Genomic DNA, 24,052 nt, shown 5'->3' with positions numbered 1-24,052 from the left:
GCCACTTTCCATCAAATTTGTTTCTACCTGCCATTTTTGTCTCATTCCTTCACCTTTGGAAACAAATTGACCTGAATGATGGCAAACATACTTACAGATTGAGCAATTGCCGACAGACTTTGTAACGCTGTTTGATGAATCTGGATTGTGTAGCATGTTCAATTTCCTCTTTCCACTTCAAAAATTCACCTTCTCTAGAGAACTCCAGATTTCACACGTATTTGATGAGTGGCTTGCAAATGATGAATTCAACACTTTTTTTGACTCTGCTTCAATTGTGCATGTCATACACTTAAACCTCTTCTGCAGCTTCATTATGCCATGAGTGTCTTGTTGGTTGAGTTTTAAACTTCTTTTATGAGAAACTCTTTCACATATCTAGCACTGATAGGAATGTGAAGGTTCATTATTTGTAACATGAGGAACGATTTTGTTAAACTGCTGTGGGTATGCTCTGGAAATATGCCGTCTGTCTTCCGATAATTGTATTTGTTGCCACGAACTTCACACTTAAAAGCACTCTTTTTAAATGTTATAATTACACACACTGCTAAGAAGTACAAGATGGCAGTGGCTCTATTACTGAATGGAACAGGAAAGGAAATAGCAAGTACTGGTGCAGGGTACTCTCTGCCATGTACCATATGCTGGCTAGCAGACTACCTATGTACATGAAGAATAGCATTTTACCAGGAAAAACTCAGGGAATTTCAGGAATGTTATAAAATTCCAAGGAATTCTGCGATCTATTGTAGCATTGAAATTGAGTTTTACAAATTGCAAATACCTAATATTTGAAAGAGTGTTACACTTACATGAATATTATTCCATATAAATATGTGGTGGTTAAAAATTAGTTAAACCAATGCTCATGGCTGGTATGTAGTACAGCTGAGAGAAAGGAAAAGTCATTGTGGTACTCCACCCATGCCGCTGCCCCTACCACCACCACCACCACCACCACCACCACCTCCACCTTTCCCTCTGAGCATTACTTTGTCAGCAATGTATTGACGCATTCATCCTCCTCATACCTGGAATTGTCAGGAAATTTTTTTTTCCGAGTTTGAATAGCCATCCTGGAAGTCGCTGTAGCACTATTAAATTAGTAACATTGCTGTTGTGCATTATTTTCTTTGCACTGAAGAAGTGATGCTGTTAAACTGAAATAAATTTGGAGTCGCACTATTCCTCAATGTAATTTGAAATACAGCATGTGGAGTAATGTTCTCCTTCAGATTTATTGAGGCTGTTGTGACAGTCCAAAAGAAATTATCTATGTATTTGTTCTCTGCCGTTATCTACATCTCAGAGTTTCTGCCTCACTATATATGTAAATACAGGGTGTTTTCCATAAGTAATGCGACCAATTTTTTTTTCTGTTGCAACGGTTAAAAGGACTCATGAAAGGAAAACATTGTCATAAGATTGAAACCATCCAGGCACATGTTACATCAGCTCTAAAGACATTCCGGAAATGGCATTCCAGCTTGCCTTCCAGGCATGGAAACACCACCTCCAGAAGTGTATTGACACAGGTGGATGCTATTTTGAAAATTTTTGACTTTGTATGAAGATATTCAGTAAATGTTTTTTTATGAATTGGTTGCATTACTTATAGAATGCACCTTGTATATGGAACTAAAACGGTGTACCTACTCTGATCACTGTGCGAGCTTAGAGCTTGTAAGTGTGTGTGTTTCAGTGCAAATGAATGAATGTTAATGAGATAAATCACATCTCATGTTTTACTTTATTTTTGGTGTACAGTATTTTGATTTGATTTGCATAATGCCCACGTGATGTCATATCCTTGTTATAATTTATTACACTTTGACACCCAGTGTGGGGCATAATTTAATGTACACAGTACATTCCTTTTATAATTTTTTGTTTACACCTGATACTTTGTTGTTTTGTGTGACCTTTACTAAGCAAAGCAAATACTGTTTTCAAGTTGTAGATCATTTGAAATATATCTCAACCACACTATTATCTGTGTTTCATAAACAAACTCTGCTCCCTGAAACTGTAATCATACCGAATTGTTTTATTTGTTTCAAAGCTTTAGAGAAAGATTTAAATTTTGAGTTCACTGAGAAAATTTTTGTTTTCTTGAAGCGTTCGGAGTTTAATATTTTATTTAGTAAGCATTATTTTGAACTACAGTTATCTGATAGTAAGTCACTTACAACTTATTCCAACATTTGTTTCATTCAGTTGTCTGTAATAGTTATGCCGGCCGCGGTGGTCTCGTGGTTCTACGTGCGCAGTCCGGAACCGTGCAACTGCTACGGTCACAGGTTCGAGTCCTGCCTCGGGCATAGATGTGTGTGATGTCCTTAGGTTAGTTAGGTTTAAGTAGTTCTAGGGGACTAATGACCACAGCAGTTGAGTCCCATAGTGCTCAGAGCCATTTGAACCATTTTGTAATAGTTATAAGAATTTTACTGAGTCAATAAAAAGTATATCCTTAAAGAATTTGCTTCTTTTAACTACCTTGCCCATTTTACGTAATTAAAATTACCCATTGGAAACATGAAGTGGTCCATTGAAAGCTCATCACTAGATAAGTAATTGTTAATGAACTGGTCATCCTAGCAGTGATATACACCTTACAAATGTTGTTGCATTGCTTGTCAGTAAAAGTGCACAGTGCATGGTCCCAGCTCTCACCCATCACAAAAATCCGACTTTTATAATGTGCTACCTATATCCTTCTCAGTACCTGTGACTGCCAGAGTTGTGAACTGGTGTTGACAACTGTCAGTTCTGTGTCACTATGTCTATGCTGTACATAGTTCTTAATGTGTAGTTCTACACTGAACAACTAAGATGATTTCATCACAAGGATTCTTTCTGGCTAATCAAAAATTTAGAATTGGAGGGCAGCGTGGAGGGTAAAAATCGTAGAGGGAGGCCAAGAGATGACTACACTAAGCAGATTCAAAAGGATGTAGGTTGCAGTAGGTACTGGGAGATGAAGAAGCTTGCACAACATAGAACAACATAGAGAGCTGCAGCAAACCAAAACAATCAAAAATTCGCTGCAGCAAACCACAACAATCAAAACTTCACTGCAGTGTGATAGGACACTTTAAATTGAAACCAAACAACGGATAATCCAGGATGGAGTAATAGTTATATTAAGAAAAGGATAGATTGGTGCCATATAGATGAGCTGTCGAGTGCCAGACAGGCATAACAAAAATGCTGCTATACAAGAGTTTTTGGCCAAAGGACCGTCTTTGAATGCAGAAAATACACACACATATTCATGCGACCTCAACTTCCACAAATGAGCACTGTGTCCGGCCATGAACAAGGCCTTTTGGCCAAAAGCACTCACATGCATTACAGTCTTTTGTTGTGCCCGTGTGCAACTCAGTATCTGGCTGTGATGGAACACGCCTATCTCACCACTGACTTGTAGTGTTAGACACATGGTTACTGTCAACAACTATGGGCCTGATGATTTAACAACAATGAAACTAGTTGCCAATAAAACCAACACCTTAATACAATTGGAGGAATTGTCATTTTTAAACACGAACCATGGACCTTGCCGTTGGTAGGGAGGCTTGCGTGCCTCAGCAATACAGATAGCCGTACCGTAGGTGCAACCACAATGGAGGGGTATCTGTTGAGAGGCCAGACAAACGCGTGGTTCCTGAAGAGGGGCAGCAGCCTTTTCAGTAGTTGCAGGGGCAACAGTCTGGATGAATGACTGATCTGGCCTTGCAACACTAACCAAAACGGCCTTACTGTGCTGGAACTGCGAACGGTTGAAAGAAAGGGGAAACTACAGCCATAATTTTTCCCGAGGGCATGCAGCTTTACTGTATGGTTAATGATGGCATCCTCTTTGGTAAAATATTCTGGAGGTAAAATAGTCCCCCATTCGGATCTCCGGGCGGGGACTACTCAGGACGACGTCGTTATCAGGAGAAAGAAAGCTGGCACTCTACAGATCGGAGTGTGGAATGTCAGATCCCTTAATCGGGCAGGTAGGTTAGAAACTTTTAAAAAGGGAAATGGATAGGTTAAAATTAGATATAGTGGGAATAAGTGAAGTTCGGTGGCAGGGTGAACAAGATTTTTCGTCAAGTGAATACAGGGTAATAAACACAAAATCAAATACGGGTAATGCAGGAGTAGGTTTAATAATGAATAAAAAAATAGGAGTGTGGGTAAACTAGTACAAACAGCATAGTGAACGCATTATTGTGGCTAAGATAGATACGAAGCCCACACCTACTACAGTAGTACAAGTTTATATGCCAACTAGCTCAGCACATGACGAAAAAATTGAAGAAACGTATGATGAAATAAAAGAAATTATTCAGGTTGTGAAGGGAGGCGAAAATTTGTCATGTGTGACTGGAATTCGGTAGTAGGAAAAGGGAGAGAAGGAAACGTAGTAGGTGAATATGGATTGGGGCTAAGAAATGAAAGAGGAAGCTGCCTGGTAGAATTTTGCACAGAGCATAACTTAAATCATAGCTAACACTTGGTTCAAGATTCATAAAAGAAGGTTGTATACATGGAAGAATCCTGGAGATACTGACAGATTTCAGATCGATTATATAATGGTAAGACAGAGATTTAGGAACCAGGTTTTAAATTGTAAGACATTTCCAGGGGCAGATGTGGACTGACCACAATGTATTGGTTATGACCTGTAGATTAAACTGAAGAAACTGTAAAAAGGTGGGAATATAAGAAGATGGAACCTGGATAAACTAAAAGAACCAGAGGTTGTACAGAGTTTCAGGGAGAGCATAAGGGAGCAATTGACAGGAATGGAGGAAAGAAATACAGTAGAAGAAGAATGGGTAGCTCTGAGGGATGAAGTAGTGAAGGCAGCAGAAGATCAAGTAGGTAAAAAGATGAGGGCTAATAGAAATCCGTGGGTAACGGAAGAAATATTGAATTTAATTGATGAAAGTAGAAAATATAAAAATGCAGTAAATGAAGCAGGCAAAAAGGAATACAAATGTCTCAAAAATGAGATTGACAGGAAGTGCAAAATGGCTAAGCAGGGATGGCTAGAGGACAAATGTAAGGATGTAGAGGCTTATCTCGCTAGGGGTAAGATAGATACTGCCTACAGGAAAATTAAAGAGACCTTTGGAGAAAAGAGGACCACTTGTAGGAATAACAAGGTCTCAGATGGAAACCCAGTTCTAAGCAAAGAAGGGAGAGCAGAAAGGCGGAAGGAGTATCTAGAGGGTCTATACAAGGGCGATGTTCTTGAGGACAATTTTATGGGATTGGAAGAGGAGGTAGATGAAGATGAAATGGGAGATACGATACTGCGTGAAGAGTTTGACAGAGCACTGAAAGACCTGAGTCAAAACAAGGCCCTGGGAGTAGACAACATTACATTAGAACAACTGATGGCCTTGGGAGAGCCAGTCCTGACAAAACTTTACCATCTGGTGAGCAAGATGTATGAGACAGGTGAAATACCCTCAGGCTTCAAGAAGAATGTAATAATTCCAATCCCAAAGTAAGCAGGTGTTGACAGATGTGGAAATTACCGAACTATCAGTTTAATAAGTCACAGCTGCAAGATACTAACGCGAATTCTTTACAGACGCATGGAAAAACTAGTAGAAGTCGACCTCGGGGAAGATCAGTTTGGATTCCGTAGAAATATTGGAACACTTGAGGCAATACTGACTGACCTTACGACTTATCTTAGAAGCTAGATTAACGAAAGGCAAACCTACGTTTCTGGCATTTGTAGACTTCAGAGAAAGCTTTTGACAATGTTGACTGGAATACTCCCTTTCAAATTCTAAAGGCCGCAGGGGTAAAATACAGGGAGCGAAAGGCTATGTACAATTTGTACAGAAACCAGATGGCAGATAAGAGTTGAGGGGCATGAAATGGAAGCAGCGGTTGGGAAGGGAGTGAGACAGGGTTGTAGCCTCTCCCTGATGTTATTCAATCTATATTGAGCAAGTAGTGAAGGAAACAAAAGAAAAATTTGGAGTAGGTATTAAAATCCATGGAGAAGAAATAAAAACTTTGAGAATTGGAATTGTGTCAGAGACAGCAAAGGACTTGGAAAAGTAGTTGAATGGAATGGACAGTGTCTTGAAAGGAGGATATAAGATGAACATCAACAAAAGTAAAACGAAGATAATGTAATGTAGTCGAATTAAGTCGGGTGATGCTGAGGGAATTAGATTAGGAAATGAGACACTTGAAGTAGTAAAGGACTTTTGCTATTTGGGGAGCAAAATAACTGACGATGGTTGAAGTAGAGGGGATATAAAATATAGACTGGCAATGGCAAGGAAAGCGTTTCTGAAGAAGAGAAATTTGTTAACATCGAGTATAGATTTAAGTGTCAGGAAGTTGTTTCTGAAAGTATTTGTATGGAGTGTAGCCATATATGGAAGTGAAATGTGGACGATAAATAGTTTAGACAAGAAGGAATAGAAGCTTTTGAAATGTGCTGCTACAGAAGGTTAGATGGGTAGATCATGTAACTAATCAGGAGGTGTTGAATAGGATTGGGGAGAAAAGTTTGTGGCACAACTTGACTAGAAGAGGGGATCGGTTGGTAGGACATGTTCTGAGGCATCAAGGGATCACCAACTTAGTATTGGAGGGCAGCGTGGAGGGTAAAAATCGTAGAGGGAGACCAAGAGATGAATACACTAAACAGATTTAGAAGGATGTAGGTTGCAGTAGGTACTGGGAGATGAAGAGGCTTGCACAGGATAGAGTAACATGGAGAGCTGCATCAAACCAGTCTCTGGACTGAAGACAACAACAACAACAACAACAACAACAACAACAACAACATATATTTTACCAGCTGACGTCCCAAGTTGTCAGTTTTAATTATGGATATACAAAGATATAATTTTTTGGATTTAAGAGATTTGGTGATGAGGTCTGGAAGATTAACATAGAAAGTACATGGTCAGTTTGCTGCTATACACATATAAGAAGTTTAAAGAAACAGTTACATTGAAAACACCTGCAATGCTATAGGATTTTAGCATCAATTTATTGAAACGTCTTCAGTACCCTAATATATACAACGTATCCCATGAGGAAAAGTGTGTTTTCAGGGAGATGACAGCAATGCTTATTGGAACTATAAACCCTCATACGGACATTTTCTCTACTCAGAGTAGCACATTTAATGTACCTTTGTTTATATGCTAGTTGTGTGCACATATATGCCTTCCCACCCAACCTCTGACATTACATTCTAGCCCAACGTACATCATTGCTTTCAACCTCTTTGCTTGAGATGTCTTTCTGCCAAGAAACCAACTGTCTAACAATGCAATTATCCACGGTGTGTTGTGAGTGAAATACTGTTAAGGACAATTATCGGTCATGTGCTGGCTGAAATGCAACATATCTACACAGACGAAGAATGTGCAGATGCAGTGTACATTTACAGCTTCTGTGATTGTAGTGCTCCTGCTGCAGTCTAAGGATACAATGGTGGCTTTCCGACACTTCAAATTCCTGACCGTATAGTGTGTGTACCATAGTTTTTAGGACTTTGTGCAAAACAGGTGTTCTTCCAAATTCCCATTTTTTTCTGGTTGTGCAGTTCAGAACCTGCAACACATTGTTGAGATAATACAGTGTAGTCCTACTACCCACACTGTGGCTGTCTGCACACATCAGTGTGGCCCCTCCAGCAATTGTTAAATGCGGCAAACTTTTGCCCACTTCACATACAGTGTGTTCACAATATCCAATTGCGATAATGCCACACGTCATTTGCTTCTGTTAACGCTAATCAGACGGTGCCAAACACAAAATAGAATCGACAAAGCACAGAACAATCATCCAGGATCACATCAAAATCCATACGCCACAGTGGAAATCGATTTCCAATCCATTTTTCAATCAGTCTCTGGTGTGGCATAATCAGGAATATGTTGACAGGTCCAATCATTTTAGAAAAGTGAATGACAGTACAGAATTACTCGCATTTCTTGGAAAATCTGTTGGTCGTAGATGTCCTTTGGGCCACGCGGACTGCAATGTACTTCCAGCATGACGGATGACCTCTACATTTCACCACACGTGTGAGGGAACACCTCAACCGCACTACCATAATCTCTGGACTGATCGTGAAGCACAATTAAGTGGCCACCAAGGATGCAGACCTTGTGCCATTAGATTTTTATTTGTCTGGATGAGGTCTCAGGTGTACAAAAGAAAAGTGAATAAATGGGATGAACCACTCATTCAATACCTGAGATGAATCAGTCACATTGTGGACCGCTGCCCTCTTTAGGGAATATGCAGAACCACTCAAACAGCACAACATGCTCTCTCAAGGGTGGATAAACACACTGAAGTTCACAGTGAGATATTCACACATACATTGTGAGCTGTACAATAGCTGTAATGTGATATGTATGATAATGCGTAAGAGGTGAGTGTAACCTTACAATGCGATTAAGACAGAAAATAAGTAAAAATGTACATTAAATGCGTTCTGCCTCTGAAACTGTTCAGAATAAGGCATACACACATTTGAAGACACTTGCTTCAATCATATACATAATACCTATATAAAATACATACTTGCTGTCATTTAGATGTAGCACTTTAAATACACTTTCTACCTGTATACTTTAATTTCAAACAGTTCTGGCCTTGGTACTTTCTGGCTGAGTAGATGTATTACTTAGTGTGTTTTGGTATTGAAATAATGGGTTTTCACTTTTCTGCAGGTGAAGCTGATCACATACTACCTAAAAAACCACAAGTGCTGACATAAGTTTCACATATGCAAGTTAATTATCTCATAGAGCCAACTGCTGCCTATCAAATGTTCAACTAAAAGGAAACAGTTACAGTTTCCTGGCACAAATTCACATGATTCAACAGACAGTCTCATGCTGAGTGCCAATTATCACATACTTTTTATAAAAGTGTGAAGTATATGGTAGCTGCATCCAGAAAGGAGAGGAAATGAACCATCTCAAAGTAATAGGACGTGATAAAGATGCCACTATTTGCACAGACTTGGTACTTAATGGTCAGGCACAGTTCCCTTACTCACCATTCATAACAGCAGATATTGCAGATAAACTCATCCAGGCTAGTTTATAAATTACCATCCTAATTATGTGCACCATATCATACTTTATTTCATTTAATACAGTTTCACTTGCCCAATTATCTCTCTTTGTACAATCCAATTTTTCTCATTTACCACTTTTGTCCAATTTTTCTCATTTACCACTTTTGTCTCAGCATTTGTCTCACTTGATGATACAACACAAGAGAATGTTACCGCACTCAGCCATGCCCTCGAAATATGGCACCAAAGTATACAGTATTCTGCCCAATTTATTTTTCTTCTCTGAAAAACTGTCTCATATTTTGTACAGTTTAAACAGCTTTTAATTCAAATTTTAATGAAATAATTCTCAGTTTAGTCTTATATGGAATGTTAGTAACTTTCAACTATGACAGCATGTTGACACTGTTTGGATGCAAATAGTTTAAACTCTTTCGACATCACAAAATTCAAAACTGCACACATTTATCTTTGTAAATGACGCCAGAGTAACAGCCAAAAAAACCGTTGGTTAAATAATATGACGAGGGCAGATTGCTGCTCACCATAAAAACAACAAAATCGAAAAGCCTATTATGTGATATCTTTCAGCCAGAGCCTTCTTCAGAAAAGAAACACACACACACACACACACACACACACACACACACACACACACACACACACACACACACACGGCCGAACTGGAAACTATACATTGCCGGCTGTTACCCAAGGAATAGGTTCACAGACACGCAAATGGCTCAGACTTCTTAAGCTACAGAACCCAGTAGGTTGCCCCCGACGACAAGTGTTCATCAGAGATGAGGGTATGTCAGGAAATGAAATGATCGTACGGCATTGTCGGCCGGGAAGCCCCACGCGGGGAAGTTCGGCCGCCGTATTGCAAGTCCTTTTTAGCTGACGCCACTTCGGCGACTTGCGAGTCAATGGTGATGAAATGATGGACACACAACACCCAGTCATCACGAGGCAGAAAAAATCCCTGACCTCGCTGGGAATTGAACCCGGGACAGAAGTGCCCCTGGGATGTGCGATAGGATTGCTATTATTTCCTTTATACATAAATGATGTGGTGGACAGGGTGGGCAGTAATCTTTGGCGGTTTGCCGATGAGGCTCGGGTGTACGGTGAGGTTTCAAAGCTGAGTCACTGTACGAGGATACAAGACGATGAAGACAAAACTTCTACTTGTGTTGTGAATGGCAACCAACTCTAAATGTAGAAAAATGTAAGCTAATGCGGACAAGAAAGAAAAACAAACCTGTAATGTTTCGATAAGCATTAGTAGCATCCTGCATGACAGTCACGCCATTTACATGCCTGCACCTAACATTGTAAAGCGATATGACATGGTGAGAATTGTGGCAGGAAAGGTGAAAGGTCAACTCGAGTTTCTTGGTCAAATTCTAGGAAAGTGTGGTACATCAGTAGAGACGACTACCTATAGGATGTAGTACAATCTATTCTAGAATATTGCTCGACTCTTTGGGATCCCTACCACATCTAATTAAAGTAAGACGTTGAAACATTTCAGAGGCGGGCTGCTAGACTCGTTACTGGTAGGTTCGAACAATGTGCTAGTGTTAGAGATTCTTCGGGAACTCGAATGAGAATCCCTGGAGGGAAGGAGACATTGTTTTCGATAAACACTATTGAGAACATTTAGAGAGTTTTCATTTGAAGCTGACTGCAGAAAAATTCTGTTGCCTCCAACATATACTGCGCATAAGGATCCCAAATATATGAGAAATTAGGGTTCATGTGGAGGCATGAAGACAGTTTTTACACTGTTCTATTTGCGAGTGGGGGGGGGGGGGGGGGCAAAAAAGAAAAAGGAAATATCTAGTAGTGGAATGGGATACCCTCTGCCGTGCGTCGTAAGGGGATTGTGGACTATCAGTGTAGCTGAGGATGTAGAAATGCATCAAACGGGAGCAATAATCTGGAGTGGGGCACGGAAGGTTTAGGAATAGCAGGGTACAGCTGGGGACTCTGCGCTGTCTGGTGGAGTGTTCTGGGAGTAGAGCAGGCTGCCACGAGCAGCATCGGGAGACGAGGGAAGGGGTTGTGGGTGGGGGTGGAAGTATGCCAAAGAAGGCTACGCCCAATAGCTCTCGTGAACAGTCTTTTCGTCACGCCTGTCTGCAACTCGACGTTTCTTCCTTACGGGGAGCAGTGATCTACCGTTTTCATAATATTTTCCTTACGAGACTTTCCATTTTTTCACAGTTAGGTAATAACAACTACAGCATTTTTACACAAGCATTGAATATTTTACATCCATAATCCATACACTCAGACGGACAACAAGAAAAGCAGAATTAAAACTAACACTTTACTTTATTTGCATTACAACTAATTCCACAATTGTTTGTAGAGTAAAAGCCACAAGCAGCACGTGTTCCACCTCCACAGAACATGTCGCTTGTGGTACAGAAAGTAGTTACCCACCAAATACACTATGTTTACTTTTTCTTACATTCTAAGACTAGTGATGAATGCTAACTTTAGTTGTTCTTAATAAACTACAATTATTACATCTATTAGTATTGGAAAATTATAAGAAGTGTACGACTACATTAATGTCCAGTATAGGGGACTGAACTGCACACATTGCATTCAGATCATCATAAAAATTGATTACCACAACTAGGCCTACCATGAATCTATTTTAAAATATGGAATGCCTTTTGAGGGATGGAAGCAGCACAAATACTACTTTATAAATGTTGCAAAAAACACCAACATCAATTTTGAGAGATCTAACATTGTAATCTTACATAGCAAAAGGGTCATCAAAAATTTGGAACAGTACGATGCTAAAAACGTATTCAATTAATTATTGTTAGATACATTTTAGGAGCAGAACTCTGAGGGAAGGAATGGGAGCACAGCGGGAAGTTGTCAACTAGACACAAGTAGCTTTCTCCTGTCGAGTGAAAGTGTGAAGGTGGGGCAGGTCTGCCGTAAGGTCCCCCGTCACCGACTCCCGCAGCTGCCACTCGCCCAGACGGAGTGCTCACTGTGACAATCCTGCACAGCTCCAGACCCGGGGCGCCGCACAGTCGGCCACGGCCAGCTCCTCCGGGTGGGAGCCGAGGCCGCACGGCACCCGACGGTTGCACAGCCCGCGGCTCTCGACGTGCGAGACACTCGGCAGGCCGTGCCGTACGGCTGGACCGACGACTGCTGCCGTAGCATCTCTCGGTGCACCTCCGGTGCCGGGCGCTCCGTGCCGCCGTCCGTCTCCACCTCCGAGGCTCCCGACCTCTCCGTCTCCGAGACGCTCGCCCTCAAAACTCGAGCTGCTGTCACGGCGGCGCGGCTCCGCAGTGTTCGCCGTCGCGGCACGGCTGTAGTTCAGTACCGGGAAGCTGCGGGGCGCGCCGCCGGGGCCGGCGGGGGCAGACGGCCCCCGACGGGGCCGGCAGTACTCGAGATGCTGCTCGGCGACGCAGGTCTCGTTCGGGTACTCCGAACTACTCTCTGCGGCGATCCGGGTCGCCGCTGACCACCAGACTTTCGGTGTCGAAGGAACGCAAGTACGGCTCCAGCAGGAAGGGTGTGGCGACACACAGGTGGAGCGTCACTTCGGGCCAGGCGACGCGGATCCTGTATTCGCTGTCGTAGAGTAGCCGCAGGGTCCGTAGGCGGGGAATGCCGCTGCCGGCCGCGAGGAACTCTTGCATCGCGTCCACGCTGTTGCTGCTCCACACCTTACGCCTCCACAGCTGCTCCTCCTGTTTCAGTATGCCGTGCCACTTCGCGCACACTTGTGTGCTCCGCGCCATGTCGTCCGGCGAAAGGTAAGAAAAGATTTCCAGTAAGATCTCGTCCGGGAGGTCGTAAATTCTGGGAGCTCTTTTCGTTCCTGGTGGCGTGCAGCCTGAAAAAATAAACGAGTGATCAGTACGTCTATGTCGAACATGGCACATTACGCTCTGCCCCACTCTGTCCTCTTCGATTCCGTTCATACTTTTAGAAGTTGGAGGTTAGAGCCCGGGTGTCAATTTTCTAAACCACTATTACACAATTCTCATAACTACCAGAAAAAAAAAAATTTAAAAATGCATAAAATGTAAATCATTTCAAGTGTTTTTGCTAAGAGATCTATCAGTATCCTCGCGCATAGCATTCTAGCCTTGGACTCATGCAGCTGCATATTTGATCCTTGTTATGAGCAACTGTATTTAACCCTTATTTTAACTTTGTATTTCTAATCAGATGCAAATACCAATAACAAATATGGAATCACAACTTTTTCATAAAAATACTTTTTTCTAATTACAAATCCAATGGAAATGCAAATACTCATAATACGTAAAAACCTAGTACAAAAATACGAATACAGAATGACAAAATTTAGTGAGAGAAGGGGAAACAGCACCAACATTAGATCAAAAAAATTTCTGAACTTGCTCGCATACAATGGACGGGAATAGAAATTTTGAAGCTTAAAGTCCTAAAATATGTGTGAATTTATAACACAAAAATTTCTGCTTCCTTGAGAAAAATTAATGAGCAAATGGGTAGAGTTATAGCATTGTTTCTGGCAATGATTTATGTAATGTGATGTTATTCAGTGTATTCACGTTTCACTTACAAATTGCATATACTTGTGTGTGTTCACTTTTGACCACAAACTACCTCAGGTGTTCTTTGGGCTGGTAGTGGCGTCGGGGTGCAGAAGCCGATGTGATGTCAAATCGAGTGCAGGGGTATCTCACTGTCAACTGCAGCCCCCAAGGAATATGCCAATCAGAAGATTCCTCGAACCCTAATCAACAATGCCGAAGAAGAGAACATCGAGCTGGGGTGTATTTTTTAAGCAGTCTCTTGTCTGAAGTCTCTGGCTAGAGTTCTCTAGTTCTCTTATTAGAGTATCACAAGGGCATTGTATGTTATGTGACAGTGTCTGTAAACAAAGATATTTGTTAATGAAAACTCCAGTCGACCAATTTAAATAGGATGGGTACATAACAGTGTCACATACTGTAGTTCGACAAGGTCACGGGAGCACTAGACGAGTGTCACAGTTTACTGGAATATCTCTAACAAATTCGTAAGGCACCCCCTACTATGACAAGCAAAACCAGTAATAAAAGAAAGTTATGACTTGTGGCTGCACCACAATTTCATTTATAAAATAAAACACCTCTTTATCTTTAGTGTTTATTCATAAACACAGAGTATTAAAGGTAGTATTATTACAGACAGTTTTTTTTCCCATTTAATATCTAGCAAGTACCTCACTTGCATTTCAGTGCCACTTAAAGGAGAAAAAGTGTTTTTGTTTGAATTCAGTTTGTTGAAGTGCTTTTGGATATGCATTATTTTATGTTTTTTCGTCTGGTGGATACAGGTTGTCCGACCCATCAGTTGGCTCCATCCAGCCAGCCGAGTGAGCAGCACTGATTTCCTACACGTACTCTACACATTTCTAACAACTGGTGCTTTCTCGACAACCACTGGAAATGCGACTCCCTCCAGAATCATCTGAATTCTGATGGCTTATCTGTTGGAATCACTGGAATTGTTTGTGATTGTAACTGCACTCCAAGTCATTAAAGACTCTGGTGATTTCTCCAGCACTGGTAGATGAAAACTTAGGCAGAGAATTGTAGCTCGGACCACGTCCTATGTCCCATACGAAAAATACAACCAACGGCAAACATACTTTGTGTATTTCATGTAAAAATTAAACCAACTGGCAACATCATTATCAAATATACTTACAATAAAACTGAAGAAGTGGTGTGTCTGTATACTGAAAATATTTCCCAAAACCTGGTTGCATGTGATGTGTGGGGTTTAACATAATATCATAAGACTATTTTTGAACATGCTAAACCCAAAAACTATGAGACAAATTTTCACAGGTAACTTGAGCATAGGTTGGGGCAAAATTTTGGCTTTATTTCATCAAAATCCTACCATGGGAAAAAGAAGGGAGCCTGCTCAGTTTAGTAGTTCAGATGCTTACCTCAGTGACACGATCATCACGGCATAGTACACAAAATAACCATTTTTCAGAGGATTGCATCAGAGGCAGAATTAAGATCTGATATCTTATCTCTACAAATACACACTAACATTGAATTTACTTTGTTAGAATATACTAATCTTCTGATTTCACTTTGCATATTAAGAACTTAATGAAATCGAGTTGATCTTTGCAACAGGTTTATTTATATTTGACTTCTTGACTAGGAAAATGAATTTATTGAGTTTGCTGCATTATTTGTGTGCCTACTTATTACGTTTTGACTGTTTTGTTTCCAAATAGAACATCCAGCAAACGGTTGAATCTTTCTTAGTAACCTAATATGGCTTGGAGACCAAAAATCTGATGAAGATCATGTGGCATGACATGTTGCAGCTTGAGAACACCAGGTTTTAACTCGTTCTTTGGAATCTCCTCCTGAAAGCGTAGTGTGGTGTAACTGATTGAGAGCATCATGCATTACCTTACTCCTCTGTATAAGTTATCCAACAATAGATACTTATAGCTAACCGCACGAAGTGAGAACGGGTACCTACCGTATTTACTCGAATATAATCCGCACTTTCTTTCCAGTTTTTGTAATAAAAAAACCGCCTGCAGCTTAGAATCGAATGCGAAGGAAGCGGAAGTTCTGAAAACTGTTGGTAGGTGCCACCACACTAACTTCTGCCGTCAAATATATGTAGTGCTACACAGGCATGCTTTGCAGGAACAAAGATAAATACTGGCAGCAAAACCTCTGTCAGCAAGTAAATTAAAAGAAAAGGTAGAAGAATGTAAACATTATGCCGTGTATTCTTTCGTGTTTGCTGCTATCTCATTTAAATCCTGTCTGCCTAATAAACTACGAAGCTAGAGTGAGACAACAGCAAACGCGGAAGAATATACATATCATGTCATGTTTATATTCGTATTATTCTTATGCTGAATAGTAATACAGTCAGAAATGAAGCACGGCAACTGACTAGATTTTTAAATCTAAGATGACTGTAATTTCTGTGCAGAATGTAATGTACTAAAGAGGCGTCTGCAAAGATTTTCAAACGGAGAAAAATTTTCGCTAAACTCTCAGTCAGAACATCTTCTATCATACACAGTCTATTATTTGGTTCTTGTTGATCATTATCAAAGAAAGCAGCAGTGTAAGTAACAACAAATAGAGTCTCTTGCCATTGTTTCGCTAATGAGACAATACCTTTCCTTTTTTTTTTTTAAATTTGTAAGGGGCGGTAGCGCGCGCAAAAGCGAGCTATGCCGCGAGCGGCTACAGGTTGTAAACACTCATTATCAGAATGCGACAAACAATGCATGACACAGTACAGTAATGCATTTTCAGCTTAGAGTAATGTAAACATCTATAACAAAGACAATAGCACGTATCAGATCTAAGCACAATAAGCAATCGATTCAATCCAGACGAAGCACATGAAAAAGTAAGGGTACCCATATAAATATGGATGGAGCGCCTGACGCACAGCAATGGCTACTTGGTAAATCTTAACTGTTAAGCTTACGACTCGAACCAAACTACTGTAGCTGTATCTTCATCCATTCAACCTAAATTGTGTCTCATGTTACAATGGACATCTTTGTTCCGATTTTGGAGGTGCGGTCTAAAACTTTTCTCTCCCCTTGAATTTCGAGTCTCAAATTCCAGGTGGGGCTTAGAATCTGGAATTTTTTTTCCCTTGATTTCGACTCTCATTTTTCAGCTGCGGCTTAGATTCGAGTAAATACGGTAGTTACCTAACAGTCCGACTTCTGCAGAAACCAGTTCATCCACCATACAACAGTAACCAGCATTTTTACAACATAAAAGTTGTTCATTTAGTCCGCACAGACTTTTGTCACCTATGGTGGGGAAACATGGACATTGACAGGAAAGGGACTGGAGCAGACAGCAGGCAGGGGAAATTAAACTTCTCAGAGCAGTTAAGGGAAAAACAAAAATGGACAGAGTAAGGAATGCAGAGATTAGAAAGAACCTTAAACAAGAAAGTATGAGAGAAGAAATTGAAAACAAAAAAGAGATTAAGATGGTATGGCCATGTTAAAAGGATGCATGGGCAGACTCTCCCCAAAATTATGGAAGAACTAAAGATGGATGGGAAAAGACCTAGAGGGGGCCCAAGAACACAGTGGAAAATGGGAGTGAGAATATCTGTAGAAAGGAGAGGTGTGACCTGGCAGCAAGTGGAGGAAGGGAAGTGGTGGGAGGACTGAGCCAAATGGAGAGGACTCATCAGCACCCAGACCCGACAGTAGCTGGAGCGGGATTCGGATATAGACGGATACATAGACCTACTACTGATAATTGAAAAAAGCATTTTGAAGTCTGTTGTTGTTGTTCTGCTTGCCACAATCACGTCAACTATCAATCCATAACACTGCAAAGGGACACGAAGTGGAATGAGCACATAAGCTCGGTTGTGGTTCTGGTGTATGGTCGACTTGGATTTATGGAGATAATTCTAGGAAAGTGTAGCTCGTGTATAAAAGAGACCATGTAGAGAACAATCGTGGGACTCATTCTCTAGTACTGCTCAATTGTTTGGGATCAGCAGCAGTTCATACTTACCATAAAATTCCGAGTTATCTTGTTTTCATTATTTTGACAGAAACTTACAACTCTTAGTATACTCGGGAAACTTAAGAAGAGACCTCTAAAACATAAAATCCTGCTTGTATCCATTTCAGCACTGATAGTTAAGTGTTTGGCCACTAGCGAGCATCTGGTCCTGCATTTGTAGCCCGGCCGTCGCATTTCAGTTGAGGTGCTCACCACTAGATGTCGTCTTGACTGTGTGCAGCTGTGGATACTCGAAAACAAAACATATGCTTTCAACCTCTCTCCTGTATTACTGTTTACACAGTGCTTTCAGAAAAGGATTACAATAGTGATCCTGAGTTCACAATGAATTTAACAGCTCAGAAAAACAATAAGAATGTCATGTTACTTCATCGGAGACTGTAACTGACGACAGTTCGTCAGTCGAGTGATAAGTACTCGCCAGTTGTACGAGATAAATACTTCCACTGAACTACAGCTATCTCTTCCGAGTTTTAAGTTCATAGGAAACAATTTTGAAATACATGATTGGACTTCATAGCTACACAGATACTAAAAAAATGACTTCGAGTTACCTGATATTTTACTCAAAGCCCAGTGCACGAGTATACTTGTAATTTTATTATTGGTGATGTTCAGAACTTTGTAACTCAATATTTTGAGCTTTAAAACCTGTCTTTAAATGTTTATATGCAATACCATTCATTATAGGAGGTTTTTCATTAATTAAAAATATTATTTTCTGGAACATGATTTGAGGAAACAACTTTTAAGTTAACGGGTTAAAGGAAGATGTGGATGCATACTGCTATATTCTTTGCTGATAGGTTCAATCCACACACGAGTATTAAGGAAACACAGTGCACCATACAATGGCTAGTGGAAAATGTCTGTAGATACAGACGAAAGAGGGAATGAAAGGGTCAATTAGTGATGACCCTCCAGAAATAAATCATAAGAAATTAATATTTGCGATTAAACTTACCTGATGCCATGTTTCCAAAAAGTATTAAGAGACACAGTTAAATTCCGCAAGAATTCTGACTTGACGTGCTCACATTTCGCACTTTTCTGTCGACTTTTTATTCCAAATTGCTAGTGCCTTATGTATCGACACATTCATCCTCTTAGTGCCTTCACTGAAAAATTTATGTTTTCAAATTAATTTCATAAATAGATTTGGGTCAAATAACTTTCATTAATAACTTGAAAATAAAGGATTTTTGGACATATGTTTATACAAAAATTTTTGTCTTGCTGTAAGGAACCATTCCCCAAACTCTGTAAAAGTATATCCTAATCTTGCCAGGTAAAATAAATTCACAAAGAAAATACACTATCAATGGAGTATCTAATATTTCAGCAAAGTGTTTTAGTGTTGGGAGCAGCATAAAATTCCTGGTTGTTCATATTCAAACCATATACTGTAATGTGGCAGACCAAGAAACACTACATAGGCGATCGACATCAGAAACGATGGCTTTCCACAGGCAGTGAAACAACAAATGTTTTTTAATTACTATTAACTTCACCATTCTTAACTGAAATAAAACACAAGTCTACCAGTGTCATCATAATTTAAAAGCACACACGTGGGTAGCATAATATCATTATTTTAGAGCTGGGATGTTTGAGAACACAACACGAGAACAGCTTACAAATTTGTATGAGGTATTTATCAAATGTTTAACTGTAATGAATTGTTCATCTTTGATCCTTATTATGCAAAACAGTCATACAAGCAATAATTTAATTCAAATGTAAATTAATTTATTGCAACTTTAATCACACTGAGATTTAGTCTCACAGTTCATCACTGTAGCATATCATTTGTGTCTGTATGATTATGTATATAAGGAAAATGTCCCCCCCCCCCCCAAACAAATCAATTATTGAAGTGATTAACTTATTAGAAAACTTCATCCGGGGCACAGAACATTTCAGGTGTGAAACATGGAGCCTAGGGAAGAAGTAAATGAAATCAAGACAAAAAGAATATGCAGGCCTACCAATCGTGAAATCTCCCAAAGATGCGGCGATGAGACAACACTGTCGAAAACAACAGAGACAAAAATGACATATGGGTAGCTGTCACATAACATGTCACAAACAATTACTTGCAAACATTCTATAAGGAGCCAAAAAAAGACAGAAATGGCAAGCACGACTCCAATAAGCATTTTTAAAACAGATCATAAATAAAAGAATAGAAAATCTCTGTAGTATTATTAACAATGTAGGGAAATATACACTGTTACTTACTGCAAATACGACATGATAAGTTTCAGACAGGCACAATTATAAAACACTTAGAAAAGCTTACGGCCACAGTGTTCGTAAGCAAAATAGAAACACACACCATTCATTTACATAAGCAAGCACACCTCACGCACCCATGACTGCCAATTCTGTCAGCTCAGACCCGAATGCAACTATCACGTGGGGTGGAAACACCAGCCTGGAGGGGGCAGGGAAGGTGAAGTTATAGTTGTGTACGGGTGGGAGGACAGAGGAACAGGTGCAGTGTCAGGAAGTTCTGAAGCAGGAATGTGGGGAAAAAAAGGAATGAAAGAGGAGAGGAGTGGCAGAAGATGGGTGGGTATATTCACAGAGGGTAGCACACCGACACAGTGAGAGAGAAGAATGGGGAGGAGATGAGAGGTTAGAGGGGATGGAAACTGTTGGACGGTGTGTGTGGAGACGGTACGTTACTGTAGGTTGAGGCCCGGATAATTACAGGAGCAGAGAATGTGCTGCAAGGGTAACTTCCATCTGCACAGTTCAGGTGAGCTGATGTCTAGGAGGGTGGGAAGAATTTGAGCTAGATTGTTCCTCAGTGAGGACACGATGACAGGTATCTGAAGCCCTGGTGAAGAATGTGGTTGAATTGTTCTGGTCCAGGGTGGTACTGGGATATGATACATGAGTCAATAAGTATGCTGAAAAGGAGTTGGCTTGTAACAAGTCTAGATTGAGATCTGCTAACATGATTGAACGCTGCCAAGCAGCCTAGAAACTGGGAGAACGGAAGTAGCAATACCACTTACCTTCAAACATATATTAATTATTTCAAAAAATACAAGTTAGTTTTGAAACAGGTCATAAAAGAGGCAAAAATTAAGGAAAATGACAAATATATTATGAAGTCATCCAATAAAACTAAGTCCATGTGGAAAGCTGTGCAGGATCTTACGGGGAAGAAGACAACTCACAAAAATATTATGATATAGCATGAATGGACATATGCAATTCATCCCCTATATAAAAAAAAAGGTGGTCATCAATGTATGGGTAACTATAGGCCTGTGTGTCTGTTGTCAGGGTTTTCGAAAATTATTGGAAAAGTGTTCCTTTCAGAACTAATTACATTCTTTGACAAGAATAATATTATTTCTGTATGTCAACATGGCTTCTGACCACAGCGATCAATTGAAATAGCCACTTTCTATCTGATAAACCATGTCTTAAATGCAGTGGACAACCACAGAAATCTCTCACATTTATTCTAGGACCTAACAAAAGCTTTTGATGCGATTGATCATTCTATACTCCTGAGGAAGCTTGAATGGCACGGTGTAAGAGGTGCGTCAAATCAGTGACTTGAATCATATTTGGAATATCGCTCTCAGGTAACTGAAATCAAGTATATGGAAGGAAATGAACTCCAGGTACACCTTTCAGAACCATGTGGACTAAGTCATGGTGTTCCACAGGGCTCCATTTTAGGTCCCTTTCTTTTTCTTGGTCTACATTAATGATTTCCCATCACACATTAGGGATTCTGAACCAGTACTGTTTGCAGATGACACCATTCTATTGATTGAAGGGAATAAAGAAGAAAATCTTACTGAATCTGCAAAAGATATTACAAAAAGTATGGTTTAATAGAAACAGGTTTATAGTTAATCCCCAAAAAACGGTACTCATGAATTTCCACACTGATCAAAATAAAAATTCAGCACAACCTCTAATATGTATAGATAACCAGAACATTAGTGCTGTCAATGAAATTAAATTTCATGGGATTCATATCCAGGAGAATCTTAAACGAGGCACTCATATCACATCCCTAAATTCAAAACTAGCAAAAATGAGCAATGTAGTAAGAATTCTCTGCAACAATACTAGTGTAGGAACAATTATGGCTGTATACTTTGCTCGTGTACATTCAATACTGAAGTACGGTATCATTTTCTGGGGAAATGTACACCAGGCCATAACAGTTTTCAGGAAACAAAAGGCTATAATAAGAATAATGAAACGAGTGAGCAGCAGAAAACCATGCAAACCTGTCTTTAAAGATCCAACCCCTTCCCTGCATTTATATACTGGAAGTAGTCAAGCCTGTCAAAAAATGCATACTGAGAAAAGAAAACCTTTTTCCTCAAAACAAAAGTGTCCATGATTACAGTATCAGGTCAGAAAGTGACATACACGTTAATCATTGTAACACAACATTATGCCAAACAGGTGTATATCATGCTGGAACTAAACTTTACAACAGATTACCAAGACACACAAAATCTCTTCCTGAACCACAAAGCTTTAAAAAGCCTGTGACAGCCTACTTTCTGAAAAACTGCTACTATTCAATGTCACAGTATCTTATGCAAGAAAAAATGTAATTTGTATCTTTAACTGTAGAAATAAGTTATAAATATACAGTACTTCAGAAACTTTTAATTATTAACTGTATAGATCAAATTTGTCATAAAAATTTAAATCATGTACGTTTGATGTTTGAAAAACCAATAGGCTAGCTAAAGGTTTTCTGTCCAACATCCTGTGTACAATATATGTACTGAAAAAGAGATTTATATGGATAAATAAATTAAGTATTGCATGAGGATTCTTAAAGCAAATGAGAATGTATTTAAATTTTTATTTACATTATTTAGGTTCATCTGCCATTTCAGGTTTTCCTGAATATGTATGTGCCTAAGAAGTTTTTTCCTTACCAATGGCAGTTTTTTCTATTAATGCAAGAATGATTTTCCATGCAGTGAATTTATTGCAAGCCTGTTAGTTCTCAAACATTATTTAATCGTCCTTTACGACGACTCCGCCATCTAATTCGGTCGGAACGGACCCTTCAACAAGGTCACATACCTGTTCTCATTAAAAACGCGTTAGATTAACAATAACGTTCTCTAACGCCTGCGGTATTTATATGGTTGACTTTATTGTATTAAGCTGACGTATCCTGTAATATTGTAAAATGATCCTTGGGCAAAATAATTCCTGGCACTGCACGTACTCTATACTTGCAAGAGGTAATTTACACAATTTTCATTTCTGTATACATTTGCTCCGCGCAACAGAGGTTTTTACTGTCTCTACTTACTGACACTCTACGTTTGCAATATTATTCTTTAAAGTTAGTTTACAGACAAATTCTGACTAAGAAGTTAAGTTTCAACTCGAGCATGTTATAACAATTTGGTAAACGATAATTTGAAACAAACAGAAAGGAAATCCGTAAATTATAGAAAACTTGTATATGTGTGGGGGATTCGAACGTATATGCTCCTGCGGAGAAAACCAGTCTCGACCAAACTGCTACATGCAATAAACAGATATTTTCATTTTATTAAGGTAACAAATGTTTCTCAGGAGAGAGCCAAAGATTAACTTCCATATCGTATTCCATGAACATATGAACGATTTCTGGATGAATCATTCGTAAAAGGTGAACGTAATTACGGATTGCATTAGGCTCTATAGGGAAGATGGATTTTATTTAATATTCTATCATAGGATGTAACGGAAACTCAGAAACATCACAATGAAGGAGTACCTCTCCTGTAAGGTCCACGGAAATCTGGAGTGTCAGCATTTAGAACCCAAACAATCTTAAAATGTTTGTATCACAAGGCTCTTACAAATGATACGACAAACATTATTAGCAGACTATATTTGAAATGTACCTTGCTTGCCGTACCTTTACTTTATGAACCACAAGACGATTGCAAAACATTTCTGTTTCGAATGCTTCACTTCATAAACATTAGATTACATCTAATTCACGAGTGATGCCTTCCGATAAACACTTAATGACAGTGCCAATGTACAGAAAATCGTACACTTTAGGGTACATATACATTAACTTATGTCTACAGACTGCAAATGTTCCTCCCGGTATGTTGCGCTCTGCGTGTCTCGGGTTTGCAGCTCCTAGCGCTTCCCGGCGGCAAACATCGAAAGCTTCAGCGGCCCTTGGACGATCAATAATACAGGACGGTCTCCCAAGACCGCCCAATGATATTGTGATTGTGGTTCAACGAAAAAAAAAGAAAAGAAATATATGATGGGATACTGAATAATGGGATGCGAACCCTCAGCTTTGCGAAATGGCGTGAAAGCTGCAACAGATGATGCATTTCAAAGACATGGA

General features: G+C 39.8%; 1 protein-coding gene across 2 annotated transcripts; it reads right to left on the bottom strand.

Moving 5' to 3' along the window:
* Positions 1 to 9,124: 9,124 nt before the first annotated feature.
* LOC126295371 (uncharacterized) lies at positions 9,125 to 24,052 on the bottom strand. Of its 2 annotated transcripts, none has more exons than XM_049987853.1 (3): positions 23,600 to 24,052; positions 18,644 to 18,797; positions 9,125 to 12,971 (listed from the first exon to the last, which is right to left on the bottom strand). In XM_049987853.1, the coding sequence occupies exons 2-3, from the start codon at positions 18,651 to 18,653 to the stop codon at positions 12,565 to 12,567; spliced, it is 417 nt and encodes a 138-aa protein (XP_049843810.1). In that variant the 5' UTR covers positions 18,654 to 18,797; positions 23,600 to 24,052; the 3' UTR covers positions 9,125 to 12,564. The 2 variants fall into 2 exon arrangements, with proteins under 2 accessions (XP_049843810.1, XP_049843809.1); XM_049987852.1 differs by having other exon boundaries at positions 23,586 to 23,849.

This window comes from Schistocerca gregaria, chromosome 11, assembly GCF_023897955.1.
Source record: "Schistocerca gregaria isolate iqSchGreg1 chromosome 11, iqSchGreg1.2, whole genome shotgun sequence".
Classification (NCBI taxonomy): domain Eukaryota; kingdom Metazoa; phylum Arthropoda; class Insecta; order Orthoptera; family Acrididae; genus Schistocerca; species Schistocerca gregaria.
The sequence above is the reverse complement of the archived record's forward strand: the minus strand, read 5'-3'. Positions and strand labels throughout refer to the sequence as shown.